General features: G+C 51.4%; 1 protein-coding gene across 6 annotated transcripts in view; it reads right to left on the bottom strand.

Annotated features, from left to right (window-relative positions):
* Positions 1–21,808, bottom strand: part of B3GAT1 (beta-1,3-glucuronyltransferase 1) — a 35,001-nt gene extending 13,193 nt beyond the window's left edge. For 2 of the 6 annotated variants that reach the window (XM_086766088.1, XM_086766089.1), the window contains exons 1-3: positions 21,368–21,808; positions 1,759–1,877; positions 1,459–1,605 (exon numbers count right to left, since the gene is read on the bottom strand). In XM_086766088.1, the coding sequence (XP_086622214.1) occupies positions 1,459–1,605; positions 1,759–1,762 (151 nt within the window). In that variant the 5' untranslated portion in view covers positions 1,763–1,877; positions 21,368–21,808. Of the gene's footprint in view, positions 1–1,458; positions 1,646–1,741; positions 1,878–21,367 lie in introns of those variants that run through there. The other 4 variants (XM_086766092.1, XM_086766093.1, XM_086766090.1 and 1 more) reach the window with 3 other exon arrangements.
* Between the last annotated feature and the right edge of the window lie 403 nt (positions 21,809–22,211).

The following is a 22,211-nucleotide window of genomic DNA, read 5'->3' as shown; positions in this document are numbered from 1 at the left end:
ACGGGTAAGCACTGCCCTTCCGTCCTCACTGGTGTAGGGATGCACATCTCTTTCAGCACCTGCTACCGAAGGATCTCAGAAACGCCTTACGAGAACAAAACAATTTCTCCCGAGAGCTCTCAGGTTGGTCTCTGTCACCACTCGTTTTCCGCTGGGGCTCGGAGAAGCAGCGGCAGAGGAAGCTTCTCACCCAGGTCATCGGTGAGCTGAGGACTGCGCCAGAGCAGAGCGGTGGCTGGGCTGTAACCTCAGTGTCCGTGGCCATTCACAAAAAACAGCTCCCAGTTTTTAGGGCGCTGAATGAAACTGGTGTAGAGACAGCACATTCTTAGTGGTCTTTTAAGTCCGGTTTTAGAGCCCAGCAGATCCCTCATCCTCTGAAATACTGTCCACCTTCCAGAGGGGATCACAGCCATTTTTCCCTTAAGAACTGCTCAAAGGCTCACGGGTGGCTGTCAGTCCTCCAGCGGAAATGTAAAGCTGCTCGGGACAAACTCTGAACTTCTGACAATTCAAAGTGCACATCAGACTGCTCAGCAAAAGGATGAGCAACCGTGGAGGATGGGTGCAAAAACTAAAATGAAAAGGGGACAGAATCTCCCAGAGAAAGGGACTGGAGAAGGACAATGAGCTGGCCTTTGTCCCCACAGACAAGCCTCCCCAAGCTGACGAGCCTGCCCTGGCACCCAGGAAAAAGGCAGAACCAAGAATGAAGACCACAGCAGGCATCATGGCTTCCTCCAGCCCTCAAGAGCCGGGTATCGCTGCTATGGCAAGAACAGGATAAAAAACTAGGGCCCTTCTGGCCAGAGGATCCCCCAGAACTTCCTGAATTCATCTAATTGGGGCCACAGCTCTAGTTCATGCTTTGTGTGACGGGTAGCATGGAAGCTGACTCCTATAGCATTGTAACTCCACCAAACAATCGGGTGAGAAGCTGGTTCTTGTTCTTGCTTTCTCCTTCAAGAGCAAGTGCACAAGTTTGCTGCTTTCCTGAGGACACTTAAAAAAACCTCATGTCTCATGAGCCTCATGTCTCCCAGAGCAGCTGTCTCAAGCGGCAGCTCTGTTTCCTCTGCTCTCTTTTTTGCATCTCTCCTGCTGGACTAACTTGTGTGCAGAGCACTGCACAGGCAAGCAGGAAGGGAATCCTCTCTTACGGATCATCAGGGAACAAAGAAAAGCATCTTCTGTCAGTACCCTGACTGATTCAGGATTGAGGCCACAAAGAGCTCTCCCCGTGCAGTAAGCACATCCCATGGCTCCGAGTCTGATGTCTCTGAAGAACCCCTAGGAGCACTGGGCTGTTCCTACAGCAGAAGTGGGGAGGCTCCTGCATGAGCATGGACTGGGAGCTGAGATGAGCATGGCTGCCATGGAGAAATGAAATGAGAGAGGAGATGAGGACGAGGGAGGGATGCACAGACTTGGCATGGGCTGGTTTGATTTCTCTCTCACCCTTGTGCACTGCAAGCAGTGGAGCAATGGTGCTCTGGTGCCAGACGGTGATTAGCAGTGTCCAGGGCAGAACTATCAGCACGATAGCCAGGATGTCTCGTCTCTTCGGCATCTCCAAGACTGACTGGACCCACAGCTCCTCATTACCTGACAGTGAAAACCCCAGAGACAGAACAGCAGAGCACATAGAGAACAGAAATAAATGAGCAAGAAGGAATAAGGACAGAGAAAGAGAACGCGAGAGAGGGAGAGCAGCAAAGGCAACACGACTCGTAGGTCTTACCAGTGCTTACAACCCACCCATTGCAGAAGCAGGTTTGGAGGGGCCTCGGCTGCTGGGGCCGGGAGCAGGAGGGCACTTCTACAGGACGCTGCTGGAGCTGCCAGCATGAACCTCAGGGACTCGTTTGGAAGAAAACCTGCAACACAAAGCAAAGGTGAGTAGGCAGAGAAAAATATCAGGGAGCTGCTCCATCGAGTTCACAAATCCTCCTCAAGAAGAGCAAATCAAACTGGGGCAGTGAGCAGCAGCAATGTGTCCCTCCCCTCCAAGGAGAGACACCTCCTGGGTGTCAGAGCCTTGCTTTCCTTCACAACCCCATGTCAAGCAAGGCACTTCCTTCAGCCGAGCAAAAGCTGCTCAGCACCACAGTGTCTGAACCATCCCCCAGCAGAAAAGGACCCTTCAGGCAGCAGCCAGCCAAGCTTCACACCACCACGCGCTGGGCCCAAGCCCCTCGGAGGAAGCAGGGACCGTAACGACCACATTACCAGCCTGAGACATCGGCAGGTGCTCTGCCCCCCAGACCCTCTCCCTTCGTCAGGCAGAGCGCTCAGGCCGACTGCGCCCACGCTCGTGGGAATTCGGCTCCAGCAGAGCTCCTGACTCCGTGCTTCACCCGTCCCTGTAACCCCCTCAGCTCAGACCATCCCACCAGCATCTCCGACGCAGCCAGTTTTAACTCAGCCTTCCATCGGCCTGCTCAGGTTCATTTCTTCCATCTCAGAGGTGTTGCCACTGGAGTACATTAAACTGCCACAACGGCTTAGTCTGATTCAACACAAGCACATACAAGATTTAAGCAGACTGTATTTTATCCAAGTATCTCGGCAAGCAAAGCGCACCACTTAGCAGTGCCGGGCAGTTTGCGAACATGGCTCGCGGTTTAGTACCACCGTCCCGCGCCGGGGAATGCATCAGCCTGCACTGCAGATGAGGCAGAGCCCAGAGAACATCGCAGTCGAAGGCAGGGAGCAGCCTGCTCTGGGGAAAACCACCGGTCTCCCACTGCACAGCTGCTGCGGTGTCCTGGAAGCTATCCCATCCCCTCCTTACATCAGAGGGGAGCTCCTCAAGCCTGGGCTGTAGATACGATGCTGCTTTGCAGATGTTTTTCCCGACACCCTTGGAGCTTGCTTTTTCTCGGTTGCACGGGGCAGTCATGGAAAGATCCAGGTTCAAATCCCCAATTAGCCCAATTTGGATTGATCTGAATTTTCCTTGGCCATGCCTTGATCAATGGGCTGTACAGTCAGCCTCCGGCACTGAGCCCAGTGGAAGACTTGAAGTGAAATGGCTCCAAGAACTGACAGGTTGTCCTTTTAAAGTGCAAGGAAGCGATATTCAAGTTGTGGACAGAACGTGGTTCTTCCAACTTAGCACTTCAATCACAGAGGTACTCATTTACCAGAGAAAACAAGGGGGTGGGAAATCACAGGTTGGCCTTTGTCTTTAAAAGGGACATGTAAATGTCCCTCAACAAAACTTTCAGCAAATTCATTTTTTTTTCTACAACACAGAAAACCCGAAATCATAAAAAAATCTCCAGCCAGCTCTAGCAACAGCCAGTCCCCCACGCAGAGGTCTCTCACCAGGCAGAGACCTGCCACCTCCCATACACAAACCTGCGCAGAGATCAAGGTGCCAGCACCCACGGAACTGGGGACCCATCCTCATGTGCCCCCACCCTCCTCCGGCACCACGCACAGCGGCACAGCCGTGCTCAGGAGACCCTGGCCGGAGGATGCAATCGGCAGATGCGCCGGCAAACGGCATTTAGGGAATGCAAGGACCCAGGGGTACGGAAGGAGGCTGTGGTGGATCAGGGCTAGTGAGGGTGCTCAGAGGGAGCCAGGCTTGTGGAAGGGTCTCCAGGGGAAACAACAAGAAGCCCCTAAGCCAACCACCTCACACATCTGGTGCTACGGAAAGCAGGGTTTCCCGCAGTCAAGCACGGAGAACCAGCAGGGAAAAGCTTTTCAAAGTCAAAGGATATGCTCTGTGCAGCTGGATGCCCTGCAGATTTTCAAGGAAGCATCTCCCAGCAACGTGGATTTGTCCCTATTTTTTTCAGAACTGGAGAAAACAGCATCATCCAGACAACATAAACCAGGGAGGAAGAGGAGAAACTATTCCAGCAAATATCAGCCTCCTGCTGCATCCCTGTCCAGCTCTCGGAGCCAGAGAAATCCCGCTGGCCTAGCGCTGCCAAAGCACACTGTGCCCTCAGGAAAGAGCATCTGGCCTCATCCTCGTTGTCCCTGCAGTTGCTGTCAGCGCCTGAACAGAGGGCACCAAGCGCTGGCATCCTCTGAATCCTCTAGTAAAGCCAGAACACGTCCTCTGAGCGTCCCTGTAGGGCAGAGCCGTAAGGGGCAGTCCAAAAAGACTCAGCACCTTTGCCTCGTGAAGCGCCTTCGCCGCAAACGCACCACGGAAAGGACGCTGCCACTGGAGAGGGGGTGGGAGGAAATGACATGCTAAAAGAGCCACTCTGAGTCAATTCACGGCATCTGGCAAGCTGCCACAGTGGGCTGGCACGCATCAAACGTTGCGTTTGTCAAGGGCAGCTTCCTCCCAATACAGCGCTCTTACCTTAAAGATGCTCTTTCCCTGCCTCCTGCCAACCCAGACTCAGACCGTCAGCATCGTCCCACGCAGGACAGGCTGACCCTGCCTTCCCGTGATGGAGAACGGGCACCTTTGGGCTGGAGTGCTACTCTGATTTCCATCCCCTCAAAACGAGCAGCCTCCAACCATTCGGGCACCGGTCTCATCAGGATCGATTCCTTTTAATTCGCTGCAGAGCATTTAGCAGCTCCCTGGTCAATCAGCTGTCACTTGGGTGCTCCAGCTGCCAAGGGCCAGCACAGCCCACTCGTGCCCCAGCAGAGAGAGCTGTCGGCTTTGCTCTGCAGCTCCGCTGGGGCTGGCAGCAAACGGATCCCGGGGATCGTGCTCTCCACCGTGGGAACGCCTCCTCCCCGTGTCCTCCTGGGGCCAGCCGGACGCTGAGCGCCTTTCGCCCCATCGGGCTGCCGACGTGAATCAGATACCCGACGCGCAGCGGCTGTAATTAACGGTCCCTTCCCTGTACGGCACGCTTCGCACGCCCAAAGGGACAGAACCCCAGCACGGATGCGAATCCGTGGGCTGGGGGGAGAACGTGGAGCCACGGACGCAGCCTGGCCCCCAGTTGCTGACCCCCACGCTTTTGCACCTCGAGCTGCCACTCTCCACAGCGTCGTACTCTGCTCTGCAGCACTGACATTTGCTCACCGTTAATTCCTGACGCGATTTGATTTTATTGACGACCCTGAGAAGCCTGACTGAAGGACGCTGTCAGAATTCACCTGGGGCTGCTGCGAGCGCTGTGAACTCTGGATCCAGGCAAAGCATTTCAAGCGTGTTCCCTCCCAACGCGCTAACGCAATCTGAGGGCCTCAGAGCAGGGTGACGCCAGTTCTCAGTGCAACAAAGCCATGCTCCCACCTCACCATCACACGTCAAAGCTGCGAAAGGCGAAATCCATTTTCTCCCGTGAACAGCACCAGCTAGGAAACACACGGTCACCTGCGATTTTGCACTGCTGGTGAGAGAAGTCACAGCTTCGCAGCCCAGGACAGAAGGCTTGCCCCACATCCAAAAAATCCCTTGCTACCGGAGCCAAAGGATGCTTTTTGTTGCTGTTTACAGCACAAGTGAGGCTAGCTAAAAATCAGTTTGGGGAAAATTATGCTTTTTTCCATGGCATTCACTCTAGCCCTGCCCCATCATAATACCACTCTCCTTCTCCCACTGAAAACATCCAAAACAAAACCTGGCTCTGTTCAGATTGTCAGTCTCGGGCTTCTGCTATTTCCTCCTCCACAGGAAAAAGGAAGAGGAGGAACAAATTTAAAACACGAATTAATTAAAAAGACCAAATTCTATTTTCCACTACAGAAAGTATACTTAATTTTTTCAGTTTTGAAAAACCAGGCAAAAGATGCAAATCACCAGCTCAAACGTAATCGATTTTGGGGTTAAAATATTTCTAAACCAAGGTGTTTTACCTAGTTGGGAAAGACTTCCCTTGGCAGACAGATATTTTGACAAGCTGCCGGCAGAAGGGCGATGCCACACGGCGGAAGAGAGATCCCATCCTCCGGCAGAGGGCAATGGAGTCAAGGCGTGACAGCATCAAACCGGCACTCGTCTCATCAAAAAAGCCTTAATAAATCCCGCAGCCACGTGTTGGTAACGTGCTGGGTTATTAAACGCGGAAGGTTCTTTTTTTAAATCAAGTTAATTGGCGTCAGCTCCGACACTTGCTGTAGGAAAGGCTGATTTGATCTGCAGTCTGGTTTGGAGTCAGGTTTACCTTCGCTCTTCCTTGGGGGCTGAGCAGCCCCAGCATCATTGCTCCTCGGCTTTCCCACACCGAACAGAGGTGATTTGGAACACGTTAAACTAAAGAACTGCTGGAGTTGAATTTGTATATATACATGTCACCAGAGTAAAAATATTGTCTAGATGGAAGAAAAACACTCCCAAAAAACCCCAAACAAACATACCAAACACTTAACTTGCATTACAAAACAGCCGGGAAATAACAAACACACACAGCCAAATCCTACAACAAAAGCTTTACAGAGAAAATAAACACTCACACTTCAGGATACGAAATATATTCTCCCTGACAGCTTTTCCCCTGGGCAAAGCATCCCCCAAACCTGCCCGTTTTTCAGACGAGGAAATTGAGGCACGGGGCGATGACGGCTCTCCCTCGCAGTCACCCAGGGGATGGGCACGACGAGCCTCTCTCTAAGATTTTGGTATTTGGCAGAAAAGGCTTGTAAAGCCCAGGCTAAAAATAAAGGTAGTAATAAAAGCCTCGTGCTCGTTAATTACTCCGTAAGCCATTACTGCCTAAAAACCCCATAACTTTAATGGGGGCTATTATAAGTATAGTAGCAAAACCGTTGAGCTAATTACTGTTTAGTTATTAAGCAGAACATCACCAGAACTGAGTAATGAGCACACAGAATTGCTTGTTCTTCAAGGATTTCATCAGGAGCGCTAACTTCAACCTCAGATCCGCCTGACTGCTAGGGGAAAAGGACGGAGGCTTTGCAGCCCAGCCCTCCGAGTCAAGAAAGGGGGTGAGAAGGATTCCAAAACGTTTCAGACCGTCGTCACCGATCTGCCAGCTGGAGGAGAACCGGATTCATCCACAGGAATCAAAAAAGTCGAGCCAACGCAGCCTGGGTCTGCGACAGGGGGTGACGGTTTGCATAATCTCTTCATCCAGCAACTGTTTCCTTATTTAAAAAATTAAAATAATTCCTGTGGCCAAAACCAGAGAAATAATGTGGTGTTCTTTTTTCTTTCTTTCCTTTTTTCAACATAAAAACCCAGAAAATGCAGAAATATTGGAAAAGCCTGAAAAGCAAGGTTGGTTTTAGGAGGCTGTTTTTCCACTCAGTGCTTCGCCCAGCTTCACCTGCACACCCTTGTTCTGTCGCTGCGCCTGCTTTGGCTACATACACAGCGGCCACTCCTCGTGTTTTCCAAGCTGATAGAGAAATTAAGGCACAAACATCACATAATCTCCCCAACCCTGCAACCGTTCAGGCAAAACCTGACCTACTCTCCCCTTCCAGTTCCGAGCTCCTGAGCCCTGTTGTAACAAACAGGATCAGGAACACAGATTATCTCACAGAAAAATAGAATATCAAGCAAGCTTCTCTCAGAACAACACTTAACATTTAAAGCAAGCATGAGTAAAGTGGATCAAGGGAGCTCAACACAAGCACAATTAGTGTCTGTAACTTATTGCCACAGGATACTAAGAAAAAACAAGAACTTAACAGGATTCAAAAAAGGATTAGTTGTGCATGTGAATAAACTGCATATCCAGAATTAGAACAAACCACCCACCAGTTCGGAAAACATATAAACCCTTCAGTGTCAGAGCTTCAGCCAAATTTTAACAAGCATCTGAATCTTGTTCTTCTCCAGAATAATCCTCCCCCTATGCTGCCCCAAGTCTGCAGGTGGCCAGAGCTAGAAACAGGACAGATGTGATAGCACCGCTCTTACACTGCCTAATCCCAAGAATTCACTGCTTCCAACAGCAATGCAGATCTTCTGCTAAATCCTTAAAAGATTTAAGGCATCGTCCTAAACGTGTTTGCTGTCTTGTACAAGTTCTTACACTGCAATCATCACCACGGTGCCCAAGTGCTGTCCAGGATGTCCCAAAGATCCTTAGCTACAGTCACTGCACCTCCTTTCCTGGTTGTTCCATCGGGGGAACACTGTGAAGGGGAAGGTATCCTTTTATTACGGCGCCTTCAAAGAGGGCTGAACCCGGGCTTTGCAATCTTCTTGTTATAAACAAGGCAGAAGCAAAACACGTGCCACGCACAAGTGGCAAAGCTGATGTGGATCCTTGAAAAGCCTCACCAGTCTTGGCCTGGCTGCCCAGGAAATCCTGTCTGTCGCAGAGGTGGCACTGCCTTTACCGCTTTCACAGGATGCACCGGTCTGGCAGTCGGGATTGGCAGCGGTTGGTCCAGACTCCCTCTCAAGCCAGGAAAGCTGTGCGTTGACTCAAGTCTTGGACGTGAAAGCATTTACGGCACCCAATACTTCTTGATAAATGGCTGCACTTCACACGTGATTTTTAAAAAGCATCTCTATCAAGATGAAAAGCTGTTTGACTTACAGCCCACTTCCGAAATAGAAAGACAACTGGGAGTTGTTTTCTCAGGGAAATGCTGATGACACCCATGAAATGTCGTTTGACTTTCTTTAAGGTTGCCGGTGGGTGAACGCTGAATGAGCGCTGGGAAAAGAGGGCTCCACTAATTAGCTCCTTTAAGGGCTTCTCCATCAGGTCTTCTCCGACTGGTGACACGACGATACCTTGAGTCATCCCCTTCGCTCAGCTAAGACCACATCAGCGTTGTCAGAAACAGACGTATTTCCAGACTCTATTTCCACCTCTGTGGTCTGTATTGCACTGAATATTTTGTGCACCGCTGACTTCCAGAGATTTTTAAAAGTTACATTAACAAAGGATGACCCAATTCCAGCAAGACTGGACTCAATTCCACAGCTCCATAACAGGCTTTGCATATGCTTTGTCCAAAGGGTTTGAAGACGCGTGCTTCTGCGTGATAGCTCACATAAGAGAGGCAAGCCGTAATGACCAAGCCTCACCTCTCCAGCCAGCAATGGCCACGGTTTCAGGATCTGCAAGACTGAATCACTGAACCAAACTCATCACAACAGCTGGGTGATGAAAGAACCGACGTGGCTGTCAGAAGAAAGGCTGCGGCGCTAGCTAATGCTGTAGTAAGGATTATCTCGCCACCACACAGTTCACAGCTTCTGTTGTTAGCGGCTGAGAGAAGCCCCGGGTGTTTATACGCTGTCCAAATTCAGTGTAGGATGCTGTGGGTGCATTCGAGAAGCCTGGGCTGGTGGGATAACACTGGGGGCTGCCTCCCGTTACACCGGCACCTGGGCAGGTTCACAAACACGACCCTCAGATACGAAGAGCTGGGCTCAGCAAGCCACAAGCCCTAATTTTATCTCCCAGCTGGCTCTGCAGTCTGTTCCCAATTCCAGACCTGGAGATGGGACCGCTCACCTCCCGCACACCGTTGCCTCCTGACTTGCTGGGGAGATGAGGCCCCGGCACGCAGCACAGACCTCGCAGCATCCGCTCAGCAGCTCCATAGCTGAGACCTGGCTTCACAGCCATCAGCACTTACTTTTAATTACTGTGTTCTTCCCTACCTCTGAAATAAAAAGAAATCCTGCTCTATTTAAACAGAGTTATTAATAACCTGACTCTAATGCATTAAAAAAGGGGGAAAAAAGAAATCTTGCAGAGCTAGTGAGCAAGCTGTCCCTCTCCTAGTGCAGCACGCCACCACTGCGCACCTTAAACACTTTAAAAAGGAATTTAGTTTTCAAAAGCATCATTTTCCTTTTTTTTCAATAGCAAACATGCTCCGGACCCGCAGCGAGGAGTGTCCAACGGCGCTGTTCTGCTTAGGGGAGGCCGAGTGCTCCTCACACGCGGCGTCTCCCCCGCGCTCCTCCCCACCAATGCCACTTCCAACACGTGCCGCTCACGAGGCAGCCGCAGAAGCCGGGAATTAGTTGCTTTGTATTTCAGAGGCACTGAGAGCAGCCAGGCAGATAATTCGAGCTGAAGAGCTTCTGGGCTGTAAATTCACATCTGCATTTCTGCTTTAACTACCTTTTCACTGCAGACAAGCCTACGCTGGGGTCAGAGACTCCAGGTTAGCTGCTGCGCCCTACTCACCCAGCCTGTTCAAGAGTCCTTGTTAGCTGCTGCCCGAGCAACAAACCCTCCAGCATCACAGCATGCCCCAATGCTGCAGAAATATACTGGTATCGCCGCGGTGCTCGGAGGGACAGGGCCATTCACTGAGTCACCGAGGTATTTCTCGCAGGTTTTCTCTCCTATGGCCTCGTGGGACAGATCCAGCGAAGATGCAGCATGGCACTCGGAGCTCTCTCAGCTCCTTGGCTAGCAGTTGGACAAAAAATCATAGCCAAAAGCATTACACCAACCCACAGAGACAATCCCCAGCTCCCACCCCTGTTAGATGGCTTCTTGAAAGAGGTGAGGCTCAAATCCTGAGCCCTGCTCAGTGCCGGGTGGTCAGACGGGGCACAGAGAGTCTGACAGCCTGTGAGCTCTGCAAGAGTCACTAATGGGACCGAGGGACTAACATTGATTCCTTCATGGCACAGCGCGGAAAGGGAAGCGGGAGGGCAGGGGGATCTGGGATGATGAAGCAAACACCCAGCCTTAATTCAGCAGCTTGCAACACAATCAATCGCCACTTGCAGTTCTGCAGTCCATTAGTGCAGCCACAAACCTACCCAACCTTCTCCTTTCAAACAGGAAGGTCATTTATTTTAAAATTCTCTCCCTTCGATTTCTGATCCCTGACAAATTTCGGCAGGCTCTCCTAACTCTACTGTGCCTGCTGAAACAAAGCGCACAGGGCTTCCCGTGATGCACTCGTCCTTCTTCCCTCACCTCCCTTCTCCACAGTGAACACGGAGGCTTTTGCCTGCCTGGAAACCTTTGAATAACTGGCCCATCTTCCATTCGAGAGGCATTTGGAAGGAAATTATTTATTTTCTCTACTAGCATAAAACGCCCATATGCCAATCCAACAACCCCAGAGCTACTCCAGCGTTGCCCAAAGAGGTGGGACTTGGCTCCTACTTTGTCTCTTAGTGGGAAAGGCAAGGGCTAAATCTACCAGTTTGTCCAGCTTCCAGTCCAAGCCTGGTTCTGACTCCGGCTTCCCCTGTGGCTTAGTTATTTTGGCTCATCTGCACCTCAGCTTGCTCTAGAGGTGAGGTGAAAATAGCAGCCTGCTTTTGGACAGGAGTCACAGCGCTCAAGTAGCTCGCAGGCTAAATACAGAAATGGCACGGGCACCGATGCCTGAGGTGCTGGCAAAGCGCAGCTCGCACCAACCTGGTGTGCATGCCTGGGGAAGGTCATTTCTCCTCATTTTAGCATCACCCAGGGGCCAAACCCAGCCCAAGTCTTCCCCATATGAATGAGAAATGGAAAAGCCAAACAAAAGCTGGAGACAGAATTAAGTCAACGGTTTCACAGACCAACTCAAAAAAGCAGTGAGCAAGCAGCCTTCAGAGGAAGACAGGCACAAGTGCCTCTCGCTGCTGCCCAGCTCCCCGGTACCGCTCACCAGCCCCTGCCACTTCCAAGAGCGTCTTCACCACTCGCAAAAGCTTCACCTGCCCGGCCAAAGAGAGATGCAGACACGGCTGATGGACAGACACCCTTGCAGGGTTTTACTCGCAAGGTGAGGAGCGACGTGAGCTCTTGGAGAACTCTGAGAAACCGGAGGGTTTTGTAATGGCTGCTCTAAGAATATTGTAATCACGCGGTAATTAGAGTGCATTTCAAATCAACCAGGCAAATTACACCGTTATTATTACGACTGTCACCAACCCTGCGTGGCAGGGACAGAGAGGCAGGCCATTCCTTGCCCAAGGAGGGATCAGGGTTAGGAGAGTATCAACAGAGCTACAGCCCAGAACCATCATACTCCCTTCAGTCCTGTCCAACGCACGTGACAGCAGCCTGGTAGCTTCCTCAAGTGACTAGGACCACCTCTGCACCTTCCTAGGCTGTATGTCAAGGTACAACACTTAATTAGTCAGGTTGACTTTACCTTTTTTTAATTAAGCAAATATCTTCAAGCACAAGAGCAGCCCTTGTCATTTCATTGGAACTCTCAATCTTTCAAATGTCAGCCTTACAGATGACTAATCTTTAAAAACACGAGTTACTAAACTCTTTGACTCAGTTGATAACGAGCCAGAGCAGTAACGATGGTTGAGACAGAGGGAGAAGTCACTGCTGCCTGGACTCAGCGGCGCTCAGTGCTGCACGCGGCCCTAAAGCCTTACTGCAGCTCGAGGGACCGGGGCTTCCTGACAAATGCAGAACGCAGGCCATGAAAACAGGGGATGTGGAACGTCTGTGAGGACATCTCGGCACACTTGCTCCTCGGAGTCGCTGTCATGTTGAGAAAAAAGAGAAGAATTTCCTCTTTCATTCTCTCTGAATGTGTTGGTTTTTTTCAGCGCAGAGTGAAGACCTTGTTTCATTCTGCCTCCTCCACAGGCTCCCTTTTGAACAGGTTTCCCTGGAGTCCCTGATCCTCCATTTTCCCACATCCACCCAATGCAACGCTGCTTTGGGAAGCATCCCAAGATTCACAAGCCAAAAGTGCACCAGTGTTGGCAGCAGAAGAGTGCACATGCTGATCCCAACCTGAATGCAAACACCTGCCTACTCCACAACCCCTTTCTCCCCACGGACCGGGGTCTCAGCCCTGGATTGCTGCACAGCTCACAATTTGCTCTGTAACAAGAGTGACTCAGGCTGTCGGATAAGTCACTGACTGGAGCAGCCGGAGTCTCTTCCCATTACAGCACCATGGTACGAGATGCCTGGGCGAGACAAAAAGGACAGCCAGGCAGAGCACAGAGCGCACGAGACAGCGATGAGAAATAATGTTGGCAGCATTATTAAAAGATAAACTGGAGGAAGAAAGGAGGTGTATCTCTGAGCTTCAGAGGACTGTAACAAACCCTTTGCCACCAGCGCCTTCACAGCTGTCAGATTTCCCAAAGCCAGAGGACAGGGCAGTGGCAGGGAGACAGCTTAGGTCCTCTGCTCCACAGGTCACAGCACCCCTTCCACACACGTGTCCTGCTAGCGCAAAACTCCAAAAGTATTCAGCAGCAATAGGTTTACAGCATGCGATGTTTTCCTGACCCCAGCACCTCTTCACATGGTTACAGTGACAATAATCCCCGTATCCTCACAGTGTCATGGACAGTTACTCTTCCACAAAAGGCAGAAATTGGCAGCTCCCCTTCCTACCGTCCTTTGGGCTTTATTTATAGAAAGGCACCTTTTACCACCGTTTTTCCTTCTTCCTGAGGCTAGTCTGCCAAGCTGAAGGCAGAGACAGTACCTACATCTCCAGGATCCAGACAGCTCCACCTTGCTGCCAAGGGATTCATCTTAGAGTAATTTTACTCACAGTTGTGCCTGCCAGGCCCCCTTCTCAATGCTCTTGGCTGAACACAGGCTGCTAGCACTTGGAGAATTTCAGAGCTAAACTAATAACAGAGTCACTAACTCCGCGTAAGGCAGATGTGACTTCAAAGTGAGCCACCCAAGAATTGAGCTGAACTCTAATCACGTTGCTTCACTGGCTCTTTCAACAATCTCCTGCCACAACAATCTCAGGCCGAGCTAGCACAAACAGGTCCATCAGCATCCTTCCCGCTGCCCACAGAGCCTGCCGCCATACAGACACCTCGCGCGCACGCCGACGACTTCCCAGGCAGGCAGAGCCGCCCTAGCCCCCACCCTCACTACTCAGATTCCACCCAATCTTTTCAATGCTCCCTGTCTTAGCACTTGCAATTTTTTTTTTTCCTGGTGAAAATCATGCCAGAAATTATGCTCATCTAACCGACACACAGAAACAAATATTTCCAAACCCTGACGGAAGGTCATTCCAGGAGCTGCTCGCTCTTTGAAAATGAATATGTCAGAGTCACGCCTCGTGGATGTGCCACTGTTACGAGAAAGGCACTGGAAGAATTATTCATTAGCAGTGACTTCCGTAGCTCTAATCTCCATAACCAGCTGCTGTTCATCCAAGTGGATCACAGCCCATCTGAAGAAACCTTTGAATGTCCACACAACCCCACAGCACACGGCCAAAGTCAGCCTCTCCTGGGCATCGCATCCCTGCAGCTACTGCACGAGCTGAGGATGGGAAGGACAGAATATTCCTGTATCCCATCACCGAGGCTGTAGAGAGCACGCAGACAGAGAGTGCCACGAACTGGCTGGCAGCCTTTCAAGGGTGGCAGGCTTGTGCCAGATTATACTTCTCTCTCTCAAATTAGAAGCAAAACGTGCCACTAGAAAGTCAGGTGAAAGCTGTCTCTCAAGGAAGCAAGAGGCTGCCTCTCAGTACCACTGCGTGAGGCAGCATCTTAAAGCATCCTGCTAATCTGAGCACAGCTGCTGCCTTCCAAAAAAAGCCACAGCTCTCAGGGTCCAGCCTTGCTTTGCTTTGTCCCCAACCTGCCTGCTTGCCCTGGCAGACACACGTCACGGGTTGCTGACCCCCACTATAAACTGGGCTAGGATTTAATCCCAGCACCGTTCTCCTCCCATTCACACCAAGCCCCTCACAGACAGATAAATGGCATCGTTACAAATATTTCTCTTCCTCAGCCCCAGAGTCTGAGCCGGGCAGTGGTATATACTGACCGTAGGAGACAAGGAAGGGCCAAACAGGCACCCTCTCTGCTCAGTCATGCAGGTTTACCATCAAAGCATCATCCCCGCACAGTCCTGCCAGGCTCCAGCATCCAGCAGAACAGGACTGCAGCTCACTCCATATGTCTCACTGCCTCCTTCAGAGACCCAGCCCACTCACAGATCTGCCTCTCAGCAACCATCGTGTGCATTTATTATTCAGAAGAAATATCAACTTATTCATGAGCCAAAATAGGTTCCAGGTACCGCACCCAGCCTCTAACAAAATTCCTCCTGCAAAGCTGCTCTTTTCTCAGCCTGGACTCCACCAAGAAGAGTTCAGTGCTGCTCCCGCTCTGATCCCTCCGGAGGGTTTTACAGCTCTGTTACGGTGAGGGACAGGAGTTAACAACCCTGTCAGGCCGCTCCCTCATCATCTGGTTAATGTACCTCGTTAATAGCTACGGCACAGTATCGCTCACCTCCTGTACACTCCACAAACTCCAACCTTTCCCTTGGGCTCGGATTTACAGCTCCCCGCAGGGACGGGGGGATGGCAGGGCAAGGAGGGCGTGGGAAGTGATGTGGTGCCCACAGGAGAACAGTGACTTATCCTGCACCTTGTCACAGGTCCCTGCAGAGGTATTCACAAACCAGGGAGGCATCTAGCTACCGCAGGCACGCAGGAGCTCACACAAAACAGCAAAGTTATGCCTCCTTTCCATCAAGTCTAAATCTGAATGTGGCAGTGCTGGACTGCTCAGTACAGTGTAACAGCCGACCCGGGTTGGACGATGGCTCCTATGCCCCACGAAGCAGTATGAATGATTTCTTTCAGCATTGCCTCTCATCTACACACACAGAAAATCCTTCCAGAAGCACTGCTCCTTTGCTGGTGACGGGCAAGGCTGGCTGGGCAGGTACGGAGATGAGGAGGCAGGAGGAAAATGCAAGCTCAGTGCATCTCCTGTTGCACTGCGAGCAGCCACAGCTGCCCTAGAAGTGAGCAGAGTGCATCACTGCAGACCACAAAAAAGGCCCAAAATCCTGCATTGGACCGCTCAAAAACGGTACAGCACTCTGACATGCTGCTCCAGTGCAGGGGTGGGCTGATGGCCTCGGCGCAGTGGTTCCCACAGTAGTAATTCCCACCGCAGGACTGCTGTCTCAGTGCAAGGGTGGCGGCAGGTTTCTGTGGTTGGATAGGGAAGACATGAGCTGAAGCTGGAAAAAGCTCACTTGTACACACAAGCCAGGAGCACTGCAAGGCCGTCGGCATCTCAGCGCAGCTCCAGGTTTGCTCTCTGTGTCAGTCTATTCAGATGGAACAATCACAGAAGATAAACTAGTCTGGCCCTGCGTGGCCAGAGCAATGCCACTCCCCAGCGCGTGCTGGTTTCGCCCATTCCCTGAGAAGCTGGACTCTCCCAAGGACTTTCCCATGCAGCCTCCGGTAAATATAGTCCTGGCCCTCACAGGGCCACCTGCGTTAAGAGAAACGCATTGGTGCACATTTCTTCTTCAGTTTTAGAAACTGCTAAACAGATGGAAAAACAAAAGGATGACATCTAAGGAGTTTAGCCAGAACGCTTCAGCACCAAGGTGGTATTTATAGAGAAGCTCAGGGGGAGGTAGCCCAGGCACCCACTCCACTGTCACGCTGCGGTTCTTCGCGAGAGGCCACGGTGCGGTGCGCTGCTCCGAGGCTGCGTGGCTCGTGCAGCTTGCTCAGCACCCACACGTGTACGTGACCAGACCCACTCGTTCACAGCAGCACCCAAAAGTATCTCAGCCACCAGGACAAGAAAAGAGCATGGGCTATGCAAACCTACAATTTCTCAAAAGCGAGACTCCTCTCCTAGGTGACAGAAGTTATGATTTTATTCACCGAGAGCTGGAGTGGCCCCCCAATCACACTGGCATTATGGTATGATAATGCTGGAAGTATTCTAAATGCTTTGCGTGCCAGACAAATCCTGGAGCAGGCTTCCAAATCCCCTCAAAATCCCCACTCGTGTCTCTACATTCGTCCATTCATGAAATCCAGAGCTGAGCCTCAGCATCCATCCTTTTGCTTCCGGTCTCTTTCCAGTTGAACGGAAGGCGAGATAAAGGTATTTCTTTTGTATTAGCCTTCTTTTGTCTTTCAGGTGCCAAATCTAAGGAAGAAACTGTGCTAGGGCATTTAAGAATGACATCCAGCAAGGTAGCTGAGATAAAATCTGTTCCCAGATGGCAGCCAGTGCAGAGGAGCAAATTTTTCTGACAACCCAGCCCACTAGTCTGGAGTGCACAAGGCAGGAATGGAAGGAGAGAGTCTGAACCGTCCTTTCCACGTTGCATTAGCTGAGCAGCAGCTGTTGTGATGTCAGAGAGGATAACCAGTCTCCAGCAGGCACTGTGGAAGGAACGCGGGGATCAGCAGACACCTCTCTTCCGTGGGCTCTGCTCTGCACACAGATCTTTGCAGCAGCCCAGAGCTGAACGGAGAGAGTTCTCAATCACGATGGGAAGATGTAAACCCCCTCCCTGGAGGTTTCAGAGATGGGTTTTCCTAACGCCTTTCTGAAGATCGCCCCATTCTAACTGGCAGAATTTCCTCTCTGGGTTCTTGCACCTTTGCCAGATCCCTACATGATCACAGGCCAACCACCTTTCCCTGGTCAGCATTTGGCTGCCCTTCCATCAAAACCAAGCACGCAGTATTTTCTCCATCCATCCTGTTTACTTACATGCTATGCTGCAGCGCAGAGACTGGATGTTCACAGCACCAAGGACCCTCGAGCATCACACCACGTCTCAGGAACTAGGAGTAAATGGCATCCCAGTGCAGTGTACAGGCTGGAGCCAGGACAGCAGCGACCCGTGCAGGAACACACCCTTTGGAGAGGGAATACATCCCCTGCTCCTACAGAACAGCACAAAAAGCACAGGAAGCCTTGTGCAGAAGCTTAGCTCTTGTCCCGTCTTTAGAGAGATAGCTCAGATCCAGGCAGGAGGGGAATCTTGAGCAGCATATCCACAGACAGAGGGTGAAGAACAAGACAAGGACTAAAATAGCTAAATTTGTGGGACAAAGCCATTAGCACTGCAAGAGGCCAGGTTCTGCTCCCTACCACAGTGAACTGTTCTCAGTTATTTGACCTTTGAAGGTCCCTTCCAACCCTAACCGTTCTACGATTCTATGATTTCCTCAAATTCACAGTGCCTCAGTTCCCTGGAGGCATGGAGTTCCCATTAAAAAACGTAGGAAGATACATTCAATAGTGACTAATACGCTGTATTACTTAGAGCACCTGGGGGTGGTCCACGTGTCTACATCAGGATATGAAGACTGATTACGGGCCACATCCTAATAAGGCAAAGCCCTTAATAGCTTCTGAAGGTGAATCCAGCCCTGATGTCAACTTGCCAACCCAAACAAACAGTTGGGGGGCTTGCAGGAGAAAAAGGAAGAATCTATCCTCACTCTTCAAGACCTTGTGCTTGGCAAAGATCACTTCTCTCGACACCAGAGAAGCAAAACAGTGGTAGGTCAGTGATTCAGGGTCTCCACAAGCAAAACATAAAAACATGCTACAGAGGACCCACGAAAAAGACTGCAGAGGGCCCTTCCAAAGACATTGCTTCTAGAAGATGTTTTGCCTTCGGGTGGGTTGAAGCCACACCAAACGCACCTCCCCAAACAAGCTACAGCCCAGCTCACTTTTCAAGGCTACTGCATGCAACGGAGGGCTGCAGAAAGAGTGGAGAAAGAGAAAGCCATGGAGGGCATTGCCCACAGGGAATGATGCTGACCAAGGCCTTCAGCTTCCCCAGAAGTCAGAGATCTTCCTGGTAAGCCCATGAGAAAAGCAGTCCCGGAAGCCAGGCAGCCTCCCTGCAAGACCAAATGCGAAATGATGCAAGAAAAGACCATGTCCTCTCTTCCCATGGATGAATATCTGCCCACTGGGTTTTGTTTGAAGAAGAAAAAAAAGCTACTTTTGCACAACTTTTTTTTTTTGAGCTGGCAGAAACAGAACAAGCGCAAGAGAGAGCAAAGGCTTTGCAAAAGGCAAGTCTTTGAGAAACACTAAAAAATGAATTGCAACATTTGCCCCAGCGTCCCTTAAAAGACAGTTATTTTCATTTCTCGAGGCTTCTGCTGTCGCAACACGAGGGTGCTGGAAAAGATCAAAAGGGCAGACGCACTCTTTCGCTTCAGAAAGCATTATTCTGACACTGAGCAGCCAGCTTTGCACAAGGGGAGAGCATGCGCTCACACTTTTTTACTGGAAGATTTCTTGGCCAGCTTAGGCCAGATCTCCCAGCTACAGCAATTGTTTGCCAGAAAGGAGCAGCATTTGTGAGCGTGCTAAAAACCACCAAGGCCCTGCACACTGCAGGCTCTCGCTGGTCTTCTTGCCTCAGAAGGTGCACAATCGCAGAGCAAAACCCAGAAAGACGCAGAAGAACACCGCAGGTCAAAGGAGGAGAGAGAGCAAATGCAGGCACCGCTGGAGCTCTGTGAGACACCGCCTGAGGAGGACAAACAGAGCAGCATCGCTGACCCCAGTGGCACCGCACCAGGCCTGTGACACACACAAGGCGACAGTCCCTTCCTAGGGTTGGGGTGCTATCCCCCCTCTGCATTTACTGCCTCGAAGGGTCAGGAAACTTTGGGATGCCAACCAACAAGTGGGAAAGCTCTCCCCCTCTCCTCTTTGCCGACACATGCCTGTGGAGAGACCCTTTTTTACGGATGCCCTCTCACTTTGCTGACCTGGAGAATCAAAATGACACGAGAGCTGAGTCCTCTCTTTTGCACCTTCCCCCGGCCAGCCCGGCTCGGAGGGAGCCCGCTCGCATTAAAGCTGCTACTGCATTGCTAACGCCTCCAAGTCCACAGCGCTCCGCCGGAGAAGCTGACAGCGTTTCAGTAGCAACGCCTATGGGGGGGTGCGGGGAGGGGTTTATAACTCAGCTGCGTGAGAAGAGAAAGTACTCCGAGCCAACGTCACCGATTTCATTCCTCTTACTTTGTTTTTCATACACCCATACACACCCAACCAGGAAAATGAAATTATTGATCAGCATTCTCATTCTAGTAGCATCTACTGTCCTGCTGGCTTTGGCCATTTCCAAAGCTCTCGGCCTCCATCACAGAGCGAACCCTCCTGGGAGAAGTATCTTTCCTTTTCACTGTCTAATTATTAAATTCCTTCACTACAACATTTTCCGTATTCCTCAGCGCTTTGAAGCTGGCACAGAAAACAGAGTTGTGTGCTACACAGAGAAGGAAGCTATTTTACCCTCTTTTCCCCGAGTGCCTCCATTTTCCCACACCTTTTTGATCCCAGCTCTGCCAGGTAACCCAAGCAATCACAACCACTGTAACCTCCTAGCCAAATCTTGGTCAACCCATCTGCAGTGGAGATCTGTGTACAGAGGAGGACTAATTACACCAACGAGGCAAGCAAGATGCACCTCGGGTGAGTTAGAAGAATCTCCTCGTCCAAGGATTACTCACGAAACGAAAGACTGGCTTGAAGCTCCACTGCACGTTTACACAGCTCTTCCATATTTACGTGCGTGCACAAACACACCCAGCCTCACTCATTTACACAAGTTGGTGACACCTCACTGCAGCCGGCCAGGGACGCTAACAATTTTAGACAAGTACGTGCAGACCTGTGCAGACTGCACAGTTTCTTCCAGCCCATAAAAACCACTGGACTGTACGCTCCTCAGATGTGTATACAAGGTCCCAGCTCAGTTGACAGCAAACTGGGGCTCATGACTTGGTGGGATTAAGTGGATACGGGCTCCACAGCTGTAAACATCAGGTTCTCCTCAGCGCTTTGCCAAACATCTGGGCTAAGCCACCTCCCAATACTATCTGAAGTTGTGCTTTCTGGTCTGACTGAGCCAAAATAAGACTTTCAGAGTCAGAGACCCAGGAACTGAGTCAGACAGAGGCCCAGCAGGGAGAAGGAAAGCATCCTTTGTGGACAGTTTCATTGATCACCATGGACTTTCTCCCCCATAATCACAATTTTTCCTCCCCACCCATTCCCACAACATAACACGACACAGAGATCACTCCTCAGATGGCAAAGCATCGCTCAGCCATCTCCTCTTCCCCCAAAAAGATAGCGCTCAGAAAGCTTTTCCTTTTAAGTAGCCTCAAAGTTGGCTCTCACCACTGCTGGCACAAATGAAAGGGATTTCAGTTCCCTCTCCTCCTAAATCCCATCCCCTTTCTGTTGCAAAGAAAAGGCAGACCAAGGGAAGAGAAAAGCAACTCTCTCAGTCGCCCCTCACCTCCCTCCCCTCTTTCCGCACGGATGCACCGGGCTGGAAGGGCGCGGGGCCATTGTAGTCCCCACGCAGCCTCCCCGAGAGCCGCACGCGAGCCCAGGAAGAGAGCCCCAGAGCAGGTGTGGGTGTGGGAGGGCAAGGCTGGGAGCACAGTGCTTCTGGAGGCGAGACACCGGCACATCTCCCCAGAACCCAGTCAGCCTTCCCCAGGCAAAGCGGCTTGGCATCCTCAGGCACCCAGCATGAGAAAGAGGGGGAAAGTGATCAGCACTGCAGCCCCCGGGACCCGCTCTGCATCCTTTAAATACACTGGGAGGGGTAGAAAATATCACTCTGAGGCTTTCCTGCTTCCTCCCGCTCCCTGCCCGCTGCATACACACACACACCCAGCCCTGTGCATAAAGGATCTCTGTCCTGCTCAGCTCAGCCATGCAGCGCCTGCAAGAGGCAAGAGTTACCTTGTTCCCACAGCCTGCACCGCCTTCGCTCGCCATCGCGGCTGGGAAGCTGCTCCCATTCACGCTTTAATCCCTGGGAACAGAGGCACGATTCAAAGCGGCCGTTCACCCACCGGAGTGGGCTCCCCCCAGCAACCTCTTCCTCCTTCTCTCCTCCCTTTTTCCTCGTTTGTTGGGTCCAGATTTTTCTCTTTTTTTAGGTATGCTTTCTTAATCCACGCAGCAAACAAGACGCTCCTTCATTGCCTCTCTGCCTCCCCATTTCACTCGCAAAGAAACGGCATTGGAGAGCTGCTTCCTCCTCCGCTGCCTCTGTGGAGCTCCGGTTCCCCAGGTCTGCCTCTCTGCAGCGTGGCGTTAAGGGAAAGAAAGAGAGTGAAAGAGGGAGGGAGGGAGGGAGGGAGCGTGCAAACAGGGAGGAGGAGGAGGAGGCCAACGGGGTGCGGGAGGAAGGAGCCAGAGCGTAGCTGGCTGCTTTGTATCCAGAGCAGTGCCGACAGCCCCTTCCCTCCCCCTGCCAGCGGAGGACCTGCGTTGCTAATGGTCTGTACCAATTTATTCCACTTAGGCAGGGGCACTTCTCCCTGCGTCGGGAGGAAAAGCCAGGGAAGGCTCTGAGATGGCCCCTTAAAGAATTGGTTCCTGCTCTCCTCACTCCACGGTGTCACCCACTGAGTTTGCAGCCACAGGCCAGGGGAGACGCTCTCCCAGCTCAGCAGGCAAACGGAAAGTGTGAGGCTAGGAAGAGCTGGGCGTGAGGGAAGGGTCTGGCTGCTGAGAAAGCTCAGCACCTCTCAGAGGAAGCACTGACCGTATGCTAGGTGCAAAGCAAGGTTCCCCTCCA

This window comes from Chlamydotis macqueenii, chromosome 24, assembly GCF_036417535.1.
Source record: "Chlamydotis macqueenii isolate bChlMac1 chromosome 24, bChlMac1.mat, whole genome shotgun sequence".
Classification (NCBI taxonomy): Eukaryota; Metazoa; Chordata; class Aves; order Otidiformes; family Otididae; genus Chlamydotis; species Chlamydotis macqueenii.
This window is presented reverse-complemented; position numbering and strand designations above follow the sequence as displayed.